The sequence below is a fragment of the Vipera ursinii genome (genome assembly GCF_947247035.1).
Source record: "Vipera ursinii genome assembly, chromosome: 6".
Lineage (NCBI taxonomy): Eukaryota > Metazoa > Chordata > Lepidosauria > Squamata > Viperidae > Vipera > Vipera ursinii.
In genome coordinates, this window is record NC_139515.1 from 55,963,988 (window position 1) to 55,987,746 (window position 23,759).

The following is a 23,759-nucleotide window of genomic DNA, read 5'->3' on the forward strand; positions in this document are numbered from 1 at the left end:
AACTGACCGAGTGGTTTGTTGCCTGAGCCTGACATTGTGGGCTGAGATCTACAGAAAGAAAGGCTGAGAAAATGACTGGCCCAAAGTCACCCAGCCAGCTTTGATGCCTAAGGCAGAACTAAAACTTAGTCTCCTGATTTTTAGCTTGGTGCTTTAACCACTAGACCAGACTTACTTTCATTTACACATCTAGTATCAGAGCAAAATAATTGAGTGTTTCAGTTTAAGAGGACAAGTTATTTTTATAGAAAATTATCCAGTGAAATTTTTATATTTTATGATAATAACACAATAAACTTGTAATCTGAACTAATACAAGCAGGAGAAAATCTATATGCCTGCAAGACATTGACACGATGTTGATGGTACATCACTATCCTGTGAATATCCATCTATCCATCCTTTATTTACTTACTTACTAAATTTGTATAGCCACCCATCTCATCCAAAGAGACTCTGTGCAGTGTGCAAGTGAACAAAACAACAAATATAAAAACAACAGACATAAAAGTATTAAACCGCATTAAAAATAAATATTATAAAGACAGATATAAAAACGGTGGCAAAGAGAGGATAACAATAGCTACTTCAGCAGTGGCACCCTCTAAGCATGTCTCTGGTTCTCTAGGAGCCCCAGGCCTGATAACACCCAGGTCTTAAGTACCTTCCAAAATATCAAAAGGAATGGAGCTTTTCTAATTTTGTGGGGGAAGAATGTTCCCTAAGGCAGATGCCACAGCAGAGAAGGCACAACTTCACTATTCTTGTTTTTCATTCTTTTTTTTCCTCTGATTTTTTTTGATATAATCTTAGGACTTTGTATATTTCTATTTTGTGTTTTGGAGTTTAGAGTCTCTCTCTCTCTCTCTCTCTCTCTCTGTGTGTGTATGTGTCTGAGTCTGTGTCTGTGTGTTCAGTTCAGTTCACTTTAGCTATTTCTGCTGGCAATAACTTTTCAGATCTGAAATAAATACAGAATTTTTATGGGTATGGAACTATTACATTTTAAACCACACATCTGAATTTTTTTAAGAGCAAGAGTCTCTTTCAATCATTTTTTAACCCTATGGGTCCAGAAAAAGAAAAACTCTGTACTAGACATAAAATTTAATGTTGTTGTAGTTCAAGGCCTGATCTCTTAGTTTCAATAACAGCATAGTTCTATAAAGATTGTCACAAAATTTGGTTTACAAGTATATTTTCTATTTTTCAGGATTTTTTTGTATCAAAAAGATCTATTTTTAAAAAGATCTTTTAAAAAAATCATCCATATTGAATTCTTCTCAACATGTTGTTGCCTGATCTCATTTTAACAGGTTTTAAATGTATCAGATAGGAATGTTTTAAAATCCAGAATGGGGCACAGGAAAGCTGTACAGCACTGTCAGTTTACTTCTGATGGAAAAACTCTTATTTCAAGCTCCGATGATTCAACTATACAGGTAGAGGAATGCTGCAAGTTTTGTTTAGAAATTGACACTATTTGAAGGCAGTCCTTCAAATTATATTTTTTCTCAAATTATTTCAGTTTGTTATAAAAAATACAGTATTTATAACAGTTTATCAGTTCTACATTTTGAATCTTATTTCAGAAGGATCGGTATTTTAAAAAGTCAAAACTATTGAATAGGAAAAATGATAGCTTACAAACTATAACTGTTTCCAAACTTTTATAGTTGTAATTGGGTTGTTTAACTCCTGTTTCATTACTGGGATATTCATATATTGTTATATTTCCAGTTATGTGGAGATAGAAAATGGTAAGAAACTTGCAGTGTATGGGAATACATCCATTGTAAAGTATGTCAGGAATGAATACATAGCTCACAGATGATAAATGTTAGATTTCTGAATCCTCAAGAGAATAGAATTATTCCCATTATGCCACCCAAGTTGTATTTGGTTTTTATTTATTTATTTGTATCCTGCCTGTATTATTTTTACAAATAACTCAAGGTGGTGAACATATCTAGTACACCTTCTTCCTATTATTTTCCCTACAACAAACCCTATAAGGTGAATTGGGCTGAGAGAGAGTGACCAGCCCAAGATCATCCAGCTGGCTTTCATGGCTAAGGCAAGACGGGAACTCATAGTCTTCAGCTTTCCAGCCTGGTGTCTTAACCACTAGGTCAGTGTACATAGGTTAACTAATTTTCACAAGTGTCTTAGAATATTTTCCCGATAAAAAAAATTATATTCAAGATAACCAATGTTCTTTAAAACACATAGATATCTTTATTTTATTTAAATATATGTTTACAATATTTTTAGGTATGGAATTGGCAGTCGGAAAAATACATTATTCTGAAAGGACATAAAGAATCTGTCAAGAATTTTCATCTTCTGAAGCAATCAAGCCTTCTTTCATGGTCATTTGATGGAACAGTTAAAGTAAATAAAAATCAATTTACTCATTATTTTAGAATAGTCCGTATAAATTTTATGTGTACTGAATAAAAGTTAAATGGGTTAAGGTGATATATACTGTATTTGTTTTACAAAGAATGTCATCACATTTTGTTTGATTAATGTCAACAAACAGCCATTTTATCAGGCTAAAATAGAAGGATAAATAAGAAAAGCTATTTCATTTTTAGTGGCTCTGTTTCTAAATTATTTCTGTTCTTTTAGATTTTAATAAGGTCACCAATACTTGTATTATAGCATTCATAGATAATATAATGCTTTCCAGAAGTTTTCATCCTTTGGCATTCTAGTAGGACTCATGGAATTGGTCCAAAACAACTAGAGCAGCGGTTTCCAACCTTTGCAACTTAACCCAGCTAGGGGGGAGAGGAGAACTGGGCTTCACGAAAGGCGGGCCACTATGCACGTATGTGAGTACCCTCTGGTCCATCGCTCTTGCCAGCAGAGCTGTGCATGCAAGCTCCGGCCAGCCAGTTGTGCAGCCCAATTCCGAATAGGCCACTGCCCGGTAGTAGACTGCAGCCTGGGGGTTGGAGACCCCTGATATAAAGGACACTAACTTTACAGTTCCACTGATACAGTGATGAAGGAACAGAAAATTAAGTATGTCTGAATTTTCTGCAGGTTTTTCCCCCCACTCCTATTCATGTCGTCACTGTTTCTTTTATTTTGTAACTTTTTAAATTACAAAATCTGGAGTAAAGTAATCATGTTCTCATTGATCAGTAAACCAATCTGGAACTTTTTTTATGGAACTATCAGCTTAAAACTATTTAAATAGAAAGTGAGTAAAATTAAATTAGCTGCATACAAATACTCTGTTTTAATAGTCTATTTTACAGTTTAAAAGTATTAAATTTATTAAACTTACATTTTGAAAAATCCATCTGCTACTATTTCTAAAGGTAATTTTACATTAGTATACTTATTCTATAAGAATTTCTTTTTGTCTTAGTAACCCTCATTGTAGGGATTTTCTTAATATGAACTATAAATGTGACAATGGGCAGAGATGCATATGGCTGGGGAAGTTGTTATTGAAAAGCATGATGTCTTTGCTTTTAATCACTCCTGGGAGGAGCTTTTTGCCTGGTGGATTTATCAGTGTTTCTCTTTCTTCTTCCCTTTGTTATTCACTTCTCTTTCTCCCCCTCCTCCTTTGCCATTCCTACTGAACATAGGAATGAATATGTGTCATGTTTTTTTCTATCTATGAGACTAATTTGTGTATGTACAAGAAAATGGTCAGTACAGGTAGTCCTCGACTTAGAACCACAATTGAGCCCAAAATTTCCGTTGCTAAGTGAGATTTTGCCCATTGTTAAGTGAACTTTGTTAAGTGATTTTGCCCCATTTTACAATCTTTTTTGCACAGTTGTTAAGTTAGTAACATAGTTGTTAAGTGAATCTGGCTTCCGCATTAACTTTGCTTGTCAGAAGGTCGCAAAAGATGATCATATGATTCCCGGGATACTGCAACTGTCATAAATATGAATCGGTTGCCAATCATCTGAATTTTGAACACATAATCATGGGGATGCTGTAATGGTTATAAGTGTGAAAAACAATAATAAATCACTTTTTCAGTACCATTGTAACTTCAAATGGTCACTAAATGAACTGTTATAAGTTGAGGACTACCTGTTTATGCATTTGTGAAATCATTAATTTTATAAATGGGATACCTTATTTACAGGTAATTTTTTAACCCCTATACCTACACACCAGGACCCTGCCCTTTTTTGGAATGAGATTTCTGACAGAAGTGTTTTTATATGTTTGCATGTGTATACATACATAAATACATATATAGACATATGTTGAGAGTTGAGATTTTCAGGATTTGTTTTATCCAGAGCTGAAAATTTCATTGGATTCATTCATGAAGACATACACTTACATTTTGGGAAAGGAATCAAATTCAGGCTCCTCTTCCTTTTGCGTAAGTGTCTGTCTGTCTTGCTTATCAACCACATACAATCAGTATTCATCACTGGTATATTTCACTATATTTTACAGGTCTGGAATATACTTACTGGAAAACTAGAAAAAGATCTTACTTGCCATGAAGATACTGTTCTTTCTTGTGCTGTTTCACCTGATGCCACTATATTTTCTACTACCTCTGCTGATAAAACTGCCAAGGTCAGTATGTGAGTGTTTGAACTGTATTAAAAGAAAAGACAGTTTAACACAGCTGTATAATTAAATCACTACTAATTCATTTATACATCAAGATTTCTAAATTGTTTCAGGTGTGTCTGAACCTCAGCCATGTAAGGAAAAATGTGGGTTTTTTGCCAGAAGCTGATGTAACTTCAATATTTTGCCTTTTATACCCTTTCCTATGTAATATTTTACATGATATTTCATTTGTGAGCTATATTATTGAGCATATAACATGAAATGATACAATTATCTGTTCCAAATTGTAAAATATACTTCTGTCAAAAAGACTCTTCTGGAGTCATAAGTTTTATTTTTGTTAAAGTAAAATTATATATCCAATGTCTGAAATATCTATGTACAAATATCATTTGTACATCCAATTTAGAATCTTTCCCCATATCATACTTGTATCCTGACATTTTTAAATCCACTTTCAGATTAGTCTGTCTTGTCTGGTAAAACCTGTTCCTCTTCCACAACATCTTTAAATACAATCTGTCTATGATGCAGACAGTCTTAAAATTAACTTCTGGTTCCATTGTTCACAAATATCCCTCAATACATCCTGTGTTAAAATATTTTGCTTCATTCTGTGTTGATCAGTCAAATGTAAGTGTTCTTTAATTGTAACTTTCAGTTCCTTCTGATTCCGTCTAACATCCAACCTTCAAAGTCCCATCCTGACATTTTTTTTAAAAAAAGGAAGAATTCTTATAATTAATTTTAAAATCTTATTTCAAATCCTGCTGGATCCTTAGTCCATTTGTAAATTTCCAAAATCAATATTCTAATACCCTTTTCCTGTTTATTCCAAAAAAGAATTTTTTAAAATCCTTAAACCTGGATTTAAAACTTCTTTTTGGAAGTATCAAAGGAGATTCACCCAATGCTATAAAACCTGTCATTCCAAGGACTCCTAAGAGCTGAAAAGCAATTAATAACAATTTCCAAAAGGGATTAGAAAAGGAAGTGTGTAAATCCTATGTCCATAAGGTGCTGACTGCAATTTGGGCAAAGGTGGTGTTCCATCTGGTGTTCCCAAAGTTCTAAACCAGCATTCGCCAACCTTTTCAGGTTGGCGGCCTGTCATGGTGGGGGGGAGGGGGGAAGAGGATATGGTTTTGTGTAAGTGGGGTTGTGAGCGCCGGCGCCTGCCACTTGTATGAGTCGGGCTGCGCACATGCCAGCCCACCATTCACACGGCCTAGTTACAAATAGGCCACACCCTGGTAGTGGGCCATGGCCCACAGGTTGGGGACCCCTGTTCTAAACAACTGGGGACTGATGTCTTGCGGTATCCTCATGAGGAGCAGCTGTCTGGAACACCTGAGAACGATCCCAACCTCTCTTTGTCCAGAGAGGAATCCCAAAGAGCCAGTCCACTCACTGGCACTTCATTCCACCACAGTCATCAGCTCTGCTTTTAGTTGAGAAGGGAGCCATTTTCAGTTCAGTGTTTCTTCCCCAGAAGTGATAAGTAGTTCTTTTATTATATTGATTTCAGTGAAAGAGTTGCACACTGGCTTCTCTTTCATTTATATGAATCGGAACTTAAATGTACCTACTTTCTATCCACAGACTGCCTAATACTATAAATTAATATTGATCATTGTAAATGTCTGTTTAGACAAAATCCATTTGTTCTTGTTATTCTCCTGCATCCTCATTAACATCATTCCTATTAATGTACTGCATCAGATTGTTAAAGGATAATTTGAGATCTGTCTATATATTCAATGTTCCTAGCCCCTATGTGAGAAAATAGATTTGTTTAAAGTAAATTTAAACCTGCACACTGTTTTTAGGAAAAGTGCTTGCTGCTGCTCATTCATGCCATCAAAGCTCAAGACAAAATTAGGCCTTAGATAACTACATCCAGGTGTCTGATCTTACAAATACTTTTTTTACTTTATTCTGTTCTGATCACATTTCTACACTTATAATTTTCACCGTCCTCTAAATCATCTATGAAGTTCAGATACCAATTTTGGTATCTGACTGAATGAGGTGTAAGTATTATTTGTATGTTCATGTGCTTAATATTTTAATATTTTAAATCTTCAGATATGGAGCTTCAGAAGTTCATCAGCTCTTCATACTTTGAGTGGCCACAAAGATTGTGTGAGATGCTGTACATTTTCTCTTAATAATGAATTATTGGCAACAGGAGATGACCATGGAGAAATAAGGGTATTTTATTTTTCATTATTTAATATTTGGCATAATATAATATAATATAATTGCTCTGGATTGATAGGTTTTTTTATGTTGATGAGTTTTGGATGGTTTTGCTATCACTTCAAAGCAAGAATATTAAAGAGGTAAAGAGGGATTTCAAGGATTTTTTCTGTTAACAAAAAATAATGTTAGGAATAAAGAATGCATTTACCTCTGTAGAACTAAGATAGCTAAGAAAATGGTTGGAAACTAGAAACAGAAAGCAGTAGTAGACACACACCCCCACCCCCGAAATAATCTTTCTACAGTGAAAAAACTTGCAGAATTCTCCCATGGCTTCATTGAACAAGATAGAGTTCATATCATTAAAGTAGCTCTGCATGCCAACTCTGTCTTCAGTATCAGGAGCAGCAGTAATTAAGGTATATTGCAATAATGCAGCCTCAAGGTAGTGATGGCATGAGTCACTGTCAGTAGGTTTTCTATTACAGCTAATAGATAAACCAAAGCTAGCTAACAAATTCCCAGCTACTGCTCTTGTAGAACATATAAATACAGAAATACAAAACTACATGATTTTTCTCTCTCTTTACATTTCTTTCACATGCCTTTTTCCATCAACAGATATAGGAAAAAATTAGTATTGTTTTGAGCTGTGCAAAGATGCATTTTTCTGCTATGAATATGTCATCAGAAACAATAACCTGATTTATTACCAGTTTGGTCAAACGTGTGTGCTAACTATGCAAACTAACGCCTTTTGTAAACTCAGAATGGCTTCTTGAAGTCATTAAGTATATTCCATTGGCTGCCTCCCACTTTCAGTAGTCATCTCCTGAGCCACTCTGGTTTGTTTCCATCTTCTCTAACATTTTCTTGTCCTCCTCAAACTTCAACAATTCTCATTCCAGGATGAACTAATTTTCATTTTCCTGCCAGCACATCAGCCCCTTTTCACTTCCTCTTCTATCTGAGAAAGGTCTTGCCCAAGTTTAACTGCTTATTAACATTTTTTCCAGGTCAGTTTTATAGTTTGCACTTTTCAAAGTATAAGAATAGTATGTATATCTGGGAGATCATGTGACATGAACAATAGACCTTTTTTACTTTATTTGTTCTATCACAACACTAAGATGCTTGCAAGATCAGCTTGATCCCATTTACAGCAAGTGTAAGGGATGATGGCAAACCTAACAGTTTCTGAACAAATAGCAACCCCATCTTGCTGGGATTCAATCACGACTTTTCTTTTGCCATCTATTCTCTGTCTAGATACTGAGTTACATCATCTACTGTATTCCCTGCCTAGCTAGGATGAAATGTATTATTGAGTATCATCAGCATACCGATGATTTCTCATCCTGAACTGACAAATGACCACTGCCAGTGGTTTTATATAGGCATTAAATAACATTAGAATGAGCATGGATTCCATTGTCACCTCATATAGGATGATATATACTCCCATGGTTACCAGTTGGAATCATCTGCTGTGGAATGAACAGAAGTGCTGCAAACAGTATTTCCAACTTCTAATCTTGCAGGTTTATACTATAATATCAGACGTTGCATGAAACTTAATAGGATAAGGAAAGGTACATACACATCTACAGTATCCAATTGTTAATGAAGATTATCTACAGCAGACATGTCAAACTTGTGATGGGACGGTTTTGTCATTGCCGGCAATGGGGTGGGCGCAGCTTCCGCATGATGCATCCGGCCCGCAGGCCGGCAGTTTGACACGCCTGATCTACAGGAATAACCAATGCAGGTTTTTCCAAAATGATCAGTTTCATGCACAGTTTTTTACTAATTGTAATTGCTCCTTTTTCACTAATACATTCTCAAAAATGTAAGTTTAAATCAATGAATGAAAGTTGTCCATCACTGTTGGAAGAAGAGGTATATATTCAAGCAGGGATGAAAATTTTGCCTCCTCCAAACCAGCAAATAAAATCCCTCCCTCAATGGGTCACGAATCATTTCTTTAAACAAGCTATTCACATAACAGAAAAATATGAAGTTGTGATATAGGTTGATGATTTGGGTAAAATATGGAAAGAGGAATGCTACAATATAACTGAGAGAGGGAGAGAGAACAAAATAAATGCAATTATAACCGCTATAATGGTCAAATGCTGCCTTGTATCTTTTTGTGTCTTTTTATTTTATTTCTTATATCATTTTACTTATACTTTTCTTAATTTTGTATTGTTTTTATTCTGTGAAATATTCTTTAATAACATTTAATTTTTAAAAATAGTCTTTCGGGGACATGTTTTCTGTAGCAAGAAAAAGGTTTCAGTATTTATTAACTATTTATTAACTATTTATGAACTATCTGTAGTCATAACTATAAATAGTTCTTGACCTATGAGCACTGTTGGAATTTACAACAATGCTGAACAAATGGTAGTTAGTACTGGTCTTCATAATTCTGGCTGTCCCAGCATCACATGGTCACAGTATGGGCAGTTGGCACCTGGTTCACATTTATAATTGGTTGCAGCACCCCATGGTCATGTGATAACCATTTGCAATCTTCATTGCTGGCTTCCTCAGAAAGTCTTTGTGGAAGCTGATAGGGAAGGTTGCAAGTTGCTGATGTAAGCCACCTACATACTCACACCCTTCCCCATCTCTTCTGGGCTTGTGCCTTGACTGCCACTCATCCTCCCAGATCTGTGCCGTACCCTCCTTGACTTTCATTGCTTTTTTGCAAATCCCCTCCCTCCTTCCCCCATACAGCAGCAGCCACTTAACTTCCCTGCCAACCTGGGACTTGCAGTTTTTTGCCTGCTTCCTCATTGACTTGATTGTGGGAAACTGGGAGGAAGTTGCCTCATTAAACAACTGTGGGAGTTGATTAATCATGCAACTGGGACTTCAAGATTGCTGTCATTAAGCAGTGCAGTCATACTTTACAACCACATTGCTTAGTGAGTAGAAATAGTCCCAATTGCTAAGCGAGAACTACCTGGAAGAAAAAGAAAAAGCCAAAATTTCCAAATTCCCTGTAGCACTCTTATACCACATAATTTTTAATATGTTTAACATTCCAGTTAAAACAATAGGCAATATCTACTTCAGTGCCTGTTATCCAATACTGGTTTTAGATTTTTTTAAATCCCATTTATTATTTTTATAAATAATTAAAGACAGTGAACATGCTTAACATTCCCCCCTCCTCCTATTTTTACAACAATAACTGAGGTGAGATGGTCTGACAGAGTGACTGGCCTAAAGTCACCCAGATGGCTTCCATGCCTAAGGCAGGACTAGAACTCACAGTTGCCTGGTTTATAATTACTAGACCAAACTGGTCTCTGGTTTCAAGGTTGTTTACATTTTAAAATCAAAGGGAGACCATTGATTCTTATTAATTTTAAAGGAAGAATGGTCTATTTAGCTTGGATAAAATAATACATTTAGGAAGTTATGGAGGTTTCACAAGGTGACTAATCTACAAGATACTGTGCCTTATTCCATAAACACTAGTAGCTGGATTTATTATTTTGTTCCTGTTTCAATACCAGTTGTATTTTCTAAGATAGCTTACAAAAAGTTATAACTCTAATACTTGACTGCATTTCTTTTTACAGATTTGGAGTGTCTCAACAGGTAAACTACTTCACTCGTATTCTTCTGCCACAACAAATGAAGGAGGATCAGCACATGGAGGCTGGGTGACAGGCCTTCATTTTTCTCCTGATGGTAAAGTGCTTGTTTCTTCTGGAGGATATGTCAAGGTAAGCTCAATAAAATTTTGTAAAAAGTGCAATTTCTAGAATTATTATATAAGCTATTATATAAGAGTGCACAACTTTTTTGAGGTCATTAAAAGCCATCTGTAATATATGTTCAAATTAGGGGGAAAAATAAACATCTCTTGTGTATGTATCTTTAATTTAGAAGCTTACGCGATAACTACAATTTTCGTATTCTATTTTAATTGTAATATAGGAAGCAAATTTCAAGAAAATACATCATGATTTAGGGCAAATTTTGAAATCTACATTTGTGTAGTTAATATAAATCTTTGTGTTCTGAAATTTGAGCTTTATGAATACTGTACTCTTCAAGTGTGTAGCACAGCGAGAAGAGTATGCTACATTTGGTTATGTATATTTATAGTAGGTTATTGTCAGATTTTTATTTTTCTTAATTACAAATATATTTTCTCTTCCTTTTAGTGGTGGAATGTGGATACTAGACAACCTTTACAAACATTCTACACAAATGGAACAAATCTCAAATCATTGCACGTGTCCCCTGATTTCAAAGTATGTGTGACACTGGATAATCTAGGCATTCTTTATGTGCTACGGATTATGGAATAAATTTAAGTTGTAATCACTTTTGTATTTATGATATTTTGAGCCAGAAACGAATTCTTTCCTCATTTTTTTTCTAACTTTCAGGAAACTGTGATTTTGTTTTTACTATACATTATACATTTGTAATTTCCTCCAAATCAGCACATTTTTAAAATAATTAAATACTTTAATAGGTTTTGCTCTTGAAAGTAGCACTGAAAATAATTACACAACTTTGATCAGCGAAAAGAGCAATATGTGATAATGTAGTCATGGATCTAATAACAAATGTTTCTAAATCATAAGCACATTTGCCACTTCAAGGTTTAGTTTTAGGGGTTTTTTTTCTATGTGTAATTTTGTCTTGAAGCTTTTGGATTGACAGGTGTTGTCTTGATACACAATGTGAATAATTGAAAATATCCGTGGCATAAAGTGCCTACTAGTACTGTTCTGTTTCAAAGATAATAATATAAGAGCACATGTTTCTGCCTTGCTCTTTGCTTAAAAACACGATACATTTTTATAAAGCTAAATTTTCTCCAAAAGTTTGGATGTTGGCTTATGTATTCCATTTTGAATCAGAATGAAATGTCACTGACAGCTAATTGTGTTAAAACTACAAATAAAAAAATGTATTGGGAAGAATATTTCACTTTTAAAGATAATGTATGATTAAGATTACTTTGCATTTTTCTTATCTGTTTCCTTTTAAAAAATAAAGTATATTTGATTTTTTTCTACCCTGTGTTTCTTTTGTGTCTATGAATATTTAAGTAAAACTTATCTACTAAAATGTTCTTGTTGATATCTCTAGATGACATATTTTTACAGTGTTTATTGTCCTTTAATGCTAATTCAGAGGCAGTTTAATAGAACTTGTTCCTAATTAGGTATGCATAGAATACAAAATTGATAATTAAATAGTTCTCTTTGGGTTCATATGTATACAGACAAATACAAATAACATGGAAAGTGAAGAGGGGGGACTCATGCAATTGCTGTTGTGCTAATAGACAAGATTAGAAATTCCTGCCAGATTTCTAGTTCTCTCTCCTTTTAGCTCATTTTCCCAAAGGCTACCAAAAATATGCCTTGAAGAACAAATAGGCACATTTCCTCCATCACGTGGAGCATAAACTTGTAAAGTCATTTAGCAATTTGACTTATCAACACAATACCTACTTTCAGTTGGACATCAGACGAAGGCAATATTTTACGAGTCTTAGATATTAACGCCCAAACTGACTTTGAGTCATTTGCAGATATCAGGTCTTTGAAACTGGTTGGCCAAGAATAAAATGCCCTTCCAAACATAAAAATATCTGATAGTAGATCTGACTGAGTACCATAGGAGCTGGAACAAGCTTCTGGATTCTGATAAAATATGGACAATTCCACCATGTGCTGTTACTTGAAATGTATGTGTATATGTGGAGTATCAGATGTAGAAGATATTGCATTTGTCTTAAAGAACTGTCAACTATACAGCTTAGCAACATTTTATTTCCTACAGGGCGCGAACATATATTGGACTGCTCTAGATCATAATTTGCATCCATTGAACTAAATTCTAGTAAATTTAGATAAAAGATTCTAGTAAATTAAATTGTTCTAAAATTCTAGTAAAGTATATCATCTTAATAGAAACCAGCCAGGTAATGTTAGAAACTCTGGATTACAAGAAAAAGTCTTGGCTCATGAGTTTCCCATATTCATTGCTCATGAAAGCATTTGTAAGGATTGCAGATCTAATACCTATAATCATTGATTTTAACAGGAAAGGCAACTTTTAATAGGAACAGTAAGAAATCGCTGTAACATTTTATTAAAAAGATTCCTAGCATTTTACATTAGATAAGTATTAGGGAAGGATATGGTTATGGTGAGGTTCCTTTTAACTGGGAGAGCTGAGAAATGCTACTGAAAGAAGAGGGAATGCCTGCATTGGAAGATCTATTTATGTTTTAGGATGCTTAATTGAAGTAAAATGCAGATATGCAACTAAGAATATGTGAAACAGTTCAAATGTTACCCTCCTTCCCAGCAGCTTTTCTAACCTACATCTTTCCATCATACTATTCCACAATAGTAATGGGGTACTTTAATTACCCTGACATTAACTGGGAAACAAACTCTGCACCAAATGGAAGATCAAACAGATTCCTGACAAACCTAGCAGACAACTTTGTCTCCCAAAAAGTAGAGAAGGGAACTAGGGGATTAGCTATATTGGATCTAATCCTCACTAACAGAGATGAAATGATAGAAGGTGTTGAAGCCACAGGAACCTTGGGGGGAAGTGATCATGCAATATTGGAATTCAACATTCTGGAGGCACAAACAATAGAACACAGTCAAACTAGAGTCTTGGTCTTTAAAAGAGCTAATTTCAATAAACTTAGAGAGACCTTGGGAAGAATTCCATGGATGAGAATCCTAAAGGGGGAAACAACTCAAGAAGCTTGGGAAATTTTGAAAAGTGAGATAATAAAAGCCCAGTCTAGCACAATACCAACAAAGAAGAAAAATAACAGCTCTCAAAAGAAACCAGCATGGCTACATAAAGAACTTCTGATAAATGGAAAGATAAAAAGGACAGGTATAAAAAGTGGAAAGAGGGGCACCTAACTAAGGCAGAATATCAGCAAATAGCCCGTGCCTACAAAGATGAAGTGAGGAAAGCTAAGGCTCAAAATGAACTAAGGCTTGCGACCAAAGTCAAAAATAACAAAAAAAGCTTTCAACATGTGAAAAACAAGAAAAAAGTTAAATGATCGGTCCATTAGTGAGGGAAAGTGGCAAGAAGGTTACAAGCAACAGGCAGAAAGCAGAACTATTTAACTCGTTCTTTGCATCTGTCTTTACACAAAGGGAAAAACAGTCCAACCTATCACAGTGCCATAAAAAACAGAATAGAAACACAAGTTAAGATAGGCAAGAAAATGGTAAGTGAGCACCTGTTCAGCCTAGACAAGTTCAAATCACTAGGACCAGATGGATTACACCCCAAGGTTCTCAAGGAATTGGCAGATGTGATCCCGGAACCACTGAACTATATTTTTCAAAGATCCTGGAGTACTGGGGAACTACCAGAGGACTGGAAAAGAGCTGATGTAGTTCCCATCTTCAAAAAAGGGAAAAAAAATGGACCCAGGAAATTACAGACCTATCAGCCTGACCTTAATACTTGGGAAGATTCTGGAAAAGATAATCAAACAACGAATCAGTGAGCACCTAGAGGCAAAGTCATTACTAAAAGCCAACATGGGTTTGTCAAAAACAGATCATGCCAGACAAATCTTGCTGCATTCTTTGACCAAGTGACAAAATTAGTGGACCAAAGGAATGCTGTAGATATAATTTACTTGGACTTCAGTAAGGCATTTGATAAAGTAGATCACAACCTACTACTTGATAAGATAGAAAAATGTGGGTTAGACAGCATCACCACCAGATGGATTTGTAGCTGGCTGACTGGCTGTACTCAGCGTGTGGTCATCAATGGAACTGCATCTACATGGACGGAAGTGTGTAGTGGGGTGTCCCAGGGCTCTGTTCTGGGCCCAGTGCTCTTAAACATCATCAACGATTTGGACAAGGGGATAGATGGGGAACTCATCAAATTTGCAGATGACATCAAGCTGGCAGGAATAGCCAACACTCCAGAAGATAGGCTTAGGATACAGGAGGATCTGGACAGACTTGAAAGCCTGGGCGCTATCTAACAAATGGTGAAAAAAGTAAGGTTCTACATTTAGATAGGAAAAACCAAATGCACAGTTATAGCATAGGTGGTACCTTGCTCAATAGTAGTGACTGTGAGAGGGATCTTGGAGTCCTAGTGGACAATCACTTAAATATGAGCCAGCAGTGTGCTGCAGCTGCCAAAAAAGCCAACACAGTGCTAGGCTGCATTAACAGAGGGATAGAATCAAGATCACGTGAAGTATTAATACTTTACAACGCCTTGGTAAGGCCACACGTGGAATACTGCATCCAGCTTTGGTCACCACAATGTAAAAAAGATGTTGAGACTCTAGAAAGAGTACAGAGAAGAGCAACAAAGATGATTAGGGGACTGGGGGCTAAAACATATAAGGAACGGTTGCTGGAATTGGGTATGTCCAGTTTAATGAAGAGAAGGGTGAGGGGTGATATGGTAGCAGTTTTCCAATATCTCAGGGACTGCCACAAAGAAGAGGGAATCAAGCTATTCTCCAAAGCACCTGAAGGCACGACAAGAAACAACGGATGGAAACTAATCAAGGAGAGAAGCAACCTAGAACTAAGGGGAAACTTCCTGACAGTTAGAACAATTAACCAGTGGAACAACCTGCCTCCAGAAGGTGTGAATGCTCCAACACTGGAAGTTTTTAAGAAGAGACTGGACAGCCATTTGTCTGAAATGGTGTAGGGTTTCCTGCCTGAGCAGGGGGTTGTACTAGATGACCTCCAAGGTCCCTTCCAACTTCATTATTATTATTATTATTATTATTATTATTATTATTATTATTATTATTATTATTATCATCATCATCATCATCATCATCATCATCATCATCATCATCTCCTCACTATTTTGTAGTTTGGAGTGTATAGGGGAATGAATGAGGAACCAGAGAGCATGACCTCCAACATCTCCTCAACCTAGGTGGGTCCAACAGATACAGTAAGAACTATTGCACAGCTTAACCAAGTTGGGACAGAAGAAAAAAGGCTGAGATGTGTTTGTGGGCTGTTGGCCAAGTCTACCATTGCCAACTTTCTTTTTGGAAGGATTTAGCATATAGATCCCTGCCAGGCTACTATGACCAGTTTATATGACACTTCAATAATATTCAGATCCATCAGTGTCTTGACTCTATAGGGGCAAGGTTTGATGTGATGAGTGGTGAATACTAGACATTATATTTGAGACTTCTTTTAGCCTGTGAAGTAAAAAAAGGATGCTTTGAAGTATACCTTTGCTACGGGCTTGCTTCCTGTCCCTCTTGACTCTTATGCGATCTGGAAAAGACATCTCTATCTAGATCTGGAGGATAGTCGATATCTGTGAAATGGGTTATTACGCCCCCTTTTGTATTTCTGACACTGTTGCCAGTTTTCTGTTTTGCTGGAAGAGTAATAACAGGATCCTGGAAAATCAGATTGAAAGCATTGTGGAAGAAACAGATTATCTGGCCCATTTTCAATCTGGACTCAAGCATGGGTATGTGACTGAAACGGCATAGGCTATCCTGGTTGATGACCTTTGTTGAAACTTGGATGAGAGTAATGTTGTCAGACTTCAGTACTACAGCTCCAGTATCTTTCTGGACTATCTGTGAGAATTGTGGATCAGAGCACGCTTCTGCAATATTAATAAATGCTAATAAATGAGGGCTGAATGTTCTGTTGATGTTTCCAAGATCCTGTACTTTATACAGTAAAAAAGGTAAAGGTTCCCCCGCACATGCGTGCTAGTCGTTTCCGACTCTAGGGGCCGGTGCTCATCTCCGTTTCAAAGCCGAAGAGCCAGCGCTTGTCTGAGAACATCTCCGTGGTCATGTGGCCAGCATGACTAGACGCCAAAGGCGCACGGAACGCTGTTACCTTCCCACCGTAGTGGTCCCTATTTTTCTACTTGCATTTTTACGTGCTTTCGAACTGCTAGGTGGGCAGAAGCTGGGACAAGTAACAGGTGCTCACTCTGTTATGCGGCACTCGGGATTTGACCCGCCAAACTGCCGACCTTCTGATCGACAAGCTCAGCGTCCTAACCCACTGAGCCACCACGTCCCTTATACTTTATACAGTACTTACATTAATTATTGTATAATTCTTGCTTCCTTGATTAAGCCTTGTGATGGTCTCAACACCCACCTAGAGTGGGAGGATCTCAAAACAATGACCTATACTATCATTGCTACTCATCTAGGTTACCACAATGTGTTTTCTGTGAGTGTCCCTTTGAAAACAGCTGTGGCTGGCATGGCAGAACCCCCAATGGACTGGGTGCACAGGTGGAGCAAGCTTATTTATTTATTGATGGGATTTATATCCCGCCCTATCTCCCGAAGGACTCAGGGCGTCTAACAATAAAACATATAATAATTACATAAATCAAGATAAAATGAAATTGAGAACATCAGTGCAATAAAAATTAGAGAATTTAAAAAAGAATTAAAAATACTAAATATAAATTAATTAAAATGCCTGTCAGTCTAGGTCAGCTTGGTGGAACAGGTGTGTTTTGAGGCCGCGGCGAAAGGATTGGAGGTTTTGGGCTATCCGAAGCTCAGGGGGGAGCTGATTCCATAGGGTTGGTGCTCCCACAGAGAAGGCCCTCCCCCTGGGGGTCGCCAGCCGACATTGCCTAGCTGACGGTACCCTGAGGAGGCCTTCTCTGTGTGAGTGTACTGGACGATGGGAATTTGTTCCCGGCAGCAGATGGTCCTGCAAGTATCCCGGACCTAAGCCATGTAGGGCTTTAAAGGTAAGTACCAGCACCTTAAATCTCACCCGGAGGGCAACTGGTAGCCAATGCAGCTCACGCAGGAGGGGTGTAATATGGGAGTATCGGGGAGCTCCCATCACAACCCGTGCAGCTGCATTCTGCACCAGCTGAAGCCTCCGGGTGGTCTTCAAGGGCAGCCCCATGTAGACAGCATTACAGTAATCAATACGGGAGGTAATGAGTGCGTGGGTAACTGTACGTAGGGCATCTCGGTCCAAAAAGGGGCGCAATTGGTATATAAGACGAATCTGTGCAAATGCCCCCCTAGCCACGGTTCCAATGTGATCTTCAAAACTGAGTCGTGAATCTAGGAGGACGCCCAGATTGCGTGCTTTATCAATGGGAGGTAACATCTCTCCTCCTATAGTCAGAGATGGAACCTCTTGGACTAAACGAGATGACGGTATGTACAGCCACTCAGTCTTGGCCGGGTTGAGTCGAAGCCTGTTTTCTCCCATCCAAATCTGTACCGCTTCCAGACAACGGGACATCACATCAAGGGCATCACTGGGTTGGTTCGGGGTGGAGATGAATAGCTGGGTATCATCAGCATATTGATGATATTTCACCCCGAAGCTACGGATGATCTCTCCCAGCGGCTTCATATAGATGTTGAACAGGAGGGGCGAGAGCACCGAACCCTGAGGCACTCCACAACTAAGAGGCCTAGGGCTTGACCTCTGCCCTCCTGCCAACACCGTCTGCGAACGGTCCGAGAGGTAGGAGAACCAATGCAGAACGGTGCCTCCCACTCCCAGCCCCTCAAGCCGACGCAGTAAGATACCATGGTCGATGGTATCAAAAGCCGCTGATAGATCTAATAGGACCAGGACAGAAGAATAACCTCTATCTCGGGCCCGCCAGAGATCATTCACCAGCGCGACCAATGCCGTCTCCGTGCTGTGCCCTGGTCTGAAACCCGATTGGTACGGATCTAGATATTCAGCTTCCTCCAGGTTCAAAGGGAGCTGTCGTGCCACCACGGTCTCAACGACCTTCGCAAGGAAGCGAAGGTTGGAGACAGGACGGAAGTTGTTTAAAACAGCTGGGTCCAGTGCCGGTTTCTTGAGGAGGGGCCTTACCACCGCCTCTTTCAAGACAGCAGGGAAGTACCCTTCACTCAGTGAGGCATTGATAACTGCTAGGAGCCAGCCTCGTGTAACCTCCTGAGATGCATAGACTAGCCAGGAGGGACACGGGTCCAACAAACATGTGGCGGCACTTAGTTTCCCCATGATCTTGTCCACTTCATCCGGAATCACAGGATCGAACTCTTCCCAAATGTACTCGGCCAACTTCATCGTTTTCCTCTCATTAGATACTGCCCAGTCAGAGTCCAGACCAGCCCGAATCTGAGCAAGTTTGTCCACCAGATATTTACTAAATTCCTCAGCCCGTCCATGTAGGGGGTCCTCTCCCGTCTCTTGACTTAAAAGGGAGCGGACCACTCTAAATAGAGCGGCCGGGCGATTATCTGCGGACGCAATGAGAGTGGTGAAGTAGGCGCGCTTTGCCACCCTCATTGCCACAAGATAGGATCTAGAAAAGGATCTTAACTGTGTTCGGTCAGACTCAGACCGACTGGCTCTCCAAATGCTCTCTAGGCCCCTTCTCTGGCGCTTCATCTCCCGCAGGTCCTTGGAGAACCAAGGAGCGAGTCGGGACTTGCGCCGGGTCAGAGGCCGCAAAGGGACAACGCGGTCGAGCGCCTCCAAAGCAGCCTGTTGCCAGGCATTAACTAAGGACTCGACCGGGTTGTGGGAGAGGGAGGTGGGAATCGGTCCAAGCGCCATCTGGAATTTATCTGGGTCCATCAGGCGCCTGGGGCGGAACCACCTGGTCGGTTCCGCCTCCTGACATCGGGGGGTGACGTGACGGAGGCCCAACCACAGGAGGTAGTGGTCTGTCCATGAAAGGGGTTGTGATGTTGGAGTAACCCCACCCAGCCCATTTAGCCACTGCCCAGAGAGAATTGTATAATTCTTGCTTCCTTGATTAAGCCTTGTGATGGTCTCAACACCCACCTAGAGTGGGAGGATCTCAAAACAATGACCTATACTATCATTGCTACTCATCTAGGTTACCACAATGTGTTTTCTGTGAGTGTCCCTTTGAAAACAGCTGTGGCTGGCATGGCAGAAGCCCCAATGGACTGGGTGCACAGGTGGAGCAAGCTTACCCTGCAACATGCAACCTTTCCTGTCGGTTTCGCAATTAAGTTTGTGGGGAAGCTGGCAAGGAAAGTGACAAAAGGCACTCTTGATTATGGGTCATAAGTGCAAACCAAATGCCAATTTCCCGGATCATGATCATGTGACTCCCACGGATGCTGGGACAGATGGAATGCCAAGAACTAGTTGTAACCATTTGTTCAGCACTGTTCTTTGAATTGCTGCTGAACGAACAGTCATAGGATGAGGACTACCTGTATTTGAAAGATATTCACAAATCTGTATTTTTCATGAACTAAGCGAACCAAAGAAATATTATATAGGCCCATATTCTAGCTTTATTCCTTCTTCCATTTTAACTTCTCTCCATCCACTGCATTGTACTAAACAGAATTCCTAAAAACAAAAGCCTCTTTTTACTGTTAGTTTTTTTATCATATTGCACTAAAAGTAGACAATATGAATTATAGATTACACTGGCTATTAGACTATTATATTTTCCATATTCCTTGTCATTTCAGAATACCTGCTGTTTAATATTATCCTTACTAAATTGTGAAAAAGCCAGTGCTGACTGTACAACTTCAATTTATTTTGTGTGCTTTTAAAGGATATAAATAATGACCAAAATTACAAAATTTATAACTGGAAGCCCAAGCATATTTACAGAGAAGAATTTGTTGCAGTGAGGCTACTATTTGCTTGTTCCTATACAATGTTCCTTTGGGTACTATTTTCAATGTTTAATATCAGCCTACTACATACATATCAACAATGATAGGCAAAATATATACAAGGAACTAATCAGTTCAAGTATATTGTATTAAAAGGTTCTTTTGTCATCCAGTGCTATGATTAGGATCAACTAAACCATATACAATTTTCAGTTTTAAATTGAGTTTCATTATCAATTTTGCTAAAAATTCCATTGAGTGTAACTGAATTTTCAGTTAGATATGAAAGAATAATAAAAAACATTGAAGTCAACCACACTATTCATAAATATCTCTATAATGATGTCCAAAATGACTCACAATTTGACTGGATAGAATATACATTTAAAATGCTGTTTTTCGCCTATGATCAATATTTTTACTGTAATTTATTCAGTTCCACTGAAATATACATAAATGTTATTGTACAAATACTCCACGAAGACATTAAAAAATTAAAATACTTGAAAACAAAACTGTAAGCAAATTTCATTAAATTCCATGTTAAGCCAGTGCTCAACAGGTTATTTTGTGGAAACAATGTATTACTTTGGATTTTTTCTAAACTTTATTTAGGAAAAAAATCTTTTAAATTGAACTTTTTCATTAAAATCTGCTTTGACAGAAAATTTAATAAAAATTCCAGTTGGGTTAAAACCATCTTTGAAACATTGATAAGCTTAAATGGCTATAATGACTTGAAAAACTGTGTACAGTTGCATGTACCTTAGTGCAATTGCTGGACAGCTTTTATTTTACTCTTCCAAAGTACAAAGCATCCAGTTTATAGATGACACCACTGTTACCACTGTTGCAAACAGTACAGCAGCAGTTTAACTTCAAATTAAACCCAAATTCTCTTCATAGTTAATGATTTTCTTTATCATAAATATTCACACTTTTTTCTTATAATTTTTCCTCTGTCACACAAAAATATTTAATACAAGGTGCATTTTCATGCATTATTATTAATTCCTCTTCTTAAAACCATTAATCAATCTTATCACACTGCTATATAGAACCTCTTTTTTCCAGATGATTAAATGGCATGTAGTTTACAAAAACAGCAACTAACAAATGAAGGAAATTAATAACGTGCTATTAATTTTTAAACATATTAAACAAAAATTATATAGGATTTTCATAATTTCTCAAATATTGTATTAAATAATCTGGGTCTATTTCAATGTTCAATTTGCCAAATAAGAAACCCAACTATAACTGAACATTGTATTACTAAGCAGCATTAATGTTAGAGACCTTTGTAAAAGTAGAACATTAAAATATGAAATCAAAGAAAGCACTGTGGCAAAGTCCTAAGAAAATTGCGTGCACGAAAACTATCTCCCACTCCTCTTGTGGGCTCTATGAAAAGTCTTCATCCCATGTCATTCTTCTGTCAACGCTGCAGGAAGAACAATCACCAGAAATGACCAGCAGCCTTTATATTTATATATATATTTATTTATATATATTTATGTTTTTGCTAGTTTCAAGGCCACTCAGTGCAGTCTTCCTCTCTGTTAGATTGAAGAGTTGCTTATCATGGAAAGGCTGTGCTGTGACTGCTTTGAGTGCAAGGCACAACAAGAAATGATGAACAGTTCATTATCAGAAAATCGTGGTTTCATACTTGGTATTAATTCCTCTTTTAGCTTCTTGTCCTGGTTCTACAATCCATGGTAGATTGGTAAGAGTCTTTTGTTCAGTAGGATCTATCTGCTTTGAAACAAATAAACACAGGAATGCTTTATCTATTTAAATTACAAAATTTTAAAACTATGTTTAAAGTTTCTCAATATGACACATTACATGGTTGTACCATATAGTGGTTTTTTACCTACTGATGATCCAGTTTTTTGCCTGTTTGTTAATTTTCACTCTCCTCACAAAATTGTGTTGCTGGAATGAAACACATTACACTAAATCTGAAATTGTAGTATAACCTTTCACCATGATACACCATGTGAAGCTTACAGATTTAAAAAGATCAGACTTCAAGATTCACATTCTTTTTTGCCTTTGAAATTACTCTACATACATATATTCAAAGTACATCTATTAGTCAATATGACAAACAGCTGCAGACAATCAGGAGGGCCAAGCATATACATCTCCAGCAATTTGAAAGAGGTGCATATGCAACATGAATAGTGAATAGTGTTCCTCCTCTGGCTTGTAATGCATGCATAGGAGTGTAACATACTTAAAATTCATTGTTGGTAAATTTTCCTGGTCACTCCAATATTTGTTGGAGTGACCACATAATAAACTTAATATCACATTTTTTGGTCTTCCTGGATTTTGATATGAAAAGAGGGATACCTAGCCTGCTAAAAGGAGACAGGGGTTTCCCAACACTCCTATAAATTTATGATGGAGATGGAATTTGAATTCTTGTTTCCAATCATATGGAGTGTTTAATACATTGAATCAAACATTTATATAGCTGTCCTTCTCCTGCCTTTTCGCCAGGTAAAGATTTCCAGGTTTACTAGGAATCATCCTTCATGTTATTCCCACAACATAGGCCTGTAGAGTTGGAGAGTAAGGCTTGAAAAACCACTCTACTCATACGTAGTTTTAACCTTCATATGTGGAGATACCAACCTGATCAGAGTTCTGCCAACTATATCATCTCCTGCTACTCCAGATTTTATTTGTAGTTATTCTGATTTTCATTTTGTTTGATTTTTATCTTTTTATCACTGATGTAATGTGTATTATTGTATATCACTCACAATAAATATGTTACAAAATGTGTATAAGTGATACTAATACCTAGTAAATATTAGGCAGTAATTTCTGGACAATTTGATTTTTATAATAACATTTGAGAAGTTAATTTTTTGTCAGTTCTTTTGTATTTCTCACCAATCCACAGGATGATGATGGATACTTCTATGAGCTTGTTCGTGCCTCTCCCATTTTACCCCTTCAGTCATAATAACCCTGAAAATGGCTATGGGGATGGAATTCAATAATATCTAGAAGTACCTTTCTTTTACTTATTGAATTTTGAACCAAGCAATAGAAGATATATTGAGGCATAATCTTATACTGGATATAATTATTGATTGTTTATTGAAGATTTTACAGTAGTATGGTTAGAATTACCTTCAAGAATGCCTTGCATATCAAATTTCTGAAATTGTAAAATTAAATTTTAGCTAGTTACAGTAAATATACATATATCTCTCAGCATATTTGGATTAAAATTTACAATTTATAATTTACAAGCACAGTTCAGACCAACAGCATTTATCACAGGTTGATATTA

At 37.3% G+C, this 23,759-nt stretch overlaps 2 protein-coding genes across 7 annotated transcripts in view; one reads left to right on the plus strand and one right to left on the minus strand.

Annotated features, from left to right (window-relative positions):
• The window catches only part of APAF1 (apoptotic peptidase activating factor 1), a 66,844-nt gene extending 54,999 nt beyond the window's left edge, over window positions 1-11,845 (plus strand). For all 6 annotated transcript variants that reach the window (XM_083365997.1, XM_083366001.1, XM_083365998.1 and 3 more), the window contains 6 exons: window positions 1,317-1,442; window positions 2,275-2,394; window positions 4,450-4,575; window positions 6,664-6,789; window positions 10,383-10,529; window positions 10,974-11,845. In XM_083365997.1, the coding sequence (XP_083222123.1) occupies window positions 1,317-1,442; window positions 2,275-2,394; window positions 4,450-4,575; window positions 6,664-6,789; window positions 10,383-10,529; window positions 10,974-11,120 (792 nt within the window). In that variant the 3' untranslated portion in view covers window positions 11,121-11,845. The remainder of the gene's footprint in view (window positions 1-1,316; window positions 1,443-2,274; window positions 2,395-4,449; window positions 4,576-6,663; window positions 6,790-10,382; window positions 10,530-10,973) is intronic.
• A 10,191-nt stretch (window positions 11,846-22,036) lies between these two features.
• The window catches only part of ANKS1B (ankyrin repeat and sterile alpha motif domain containing 1B), a gene marked incomplete at its 5' end in the record, with an annotated part of 324,360 nt that continues 322,637 nt past the window's right edge, over window positions 22,037-23,759 (minus strand). The window contains one exon of the mRNA XM_083366003.1: window positions 22,037-22,201. Coding sequence (XP_083222129.1) covers window positions 22,091-22,201 — 111 coding nt within the window. The 3' untranslated portion in view covers window positions 22,037-22,090. The remainder of the gene's footprint in view (window positions 22,202-23,759) is intronic.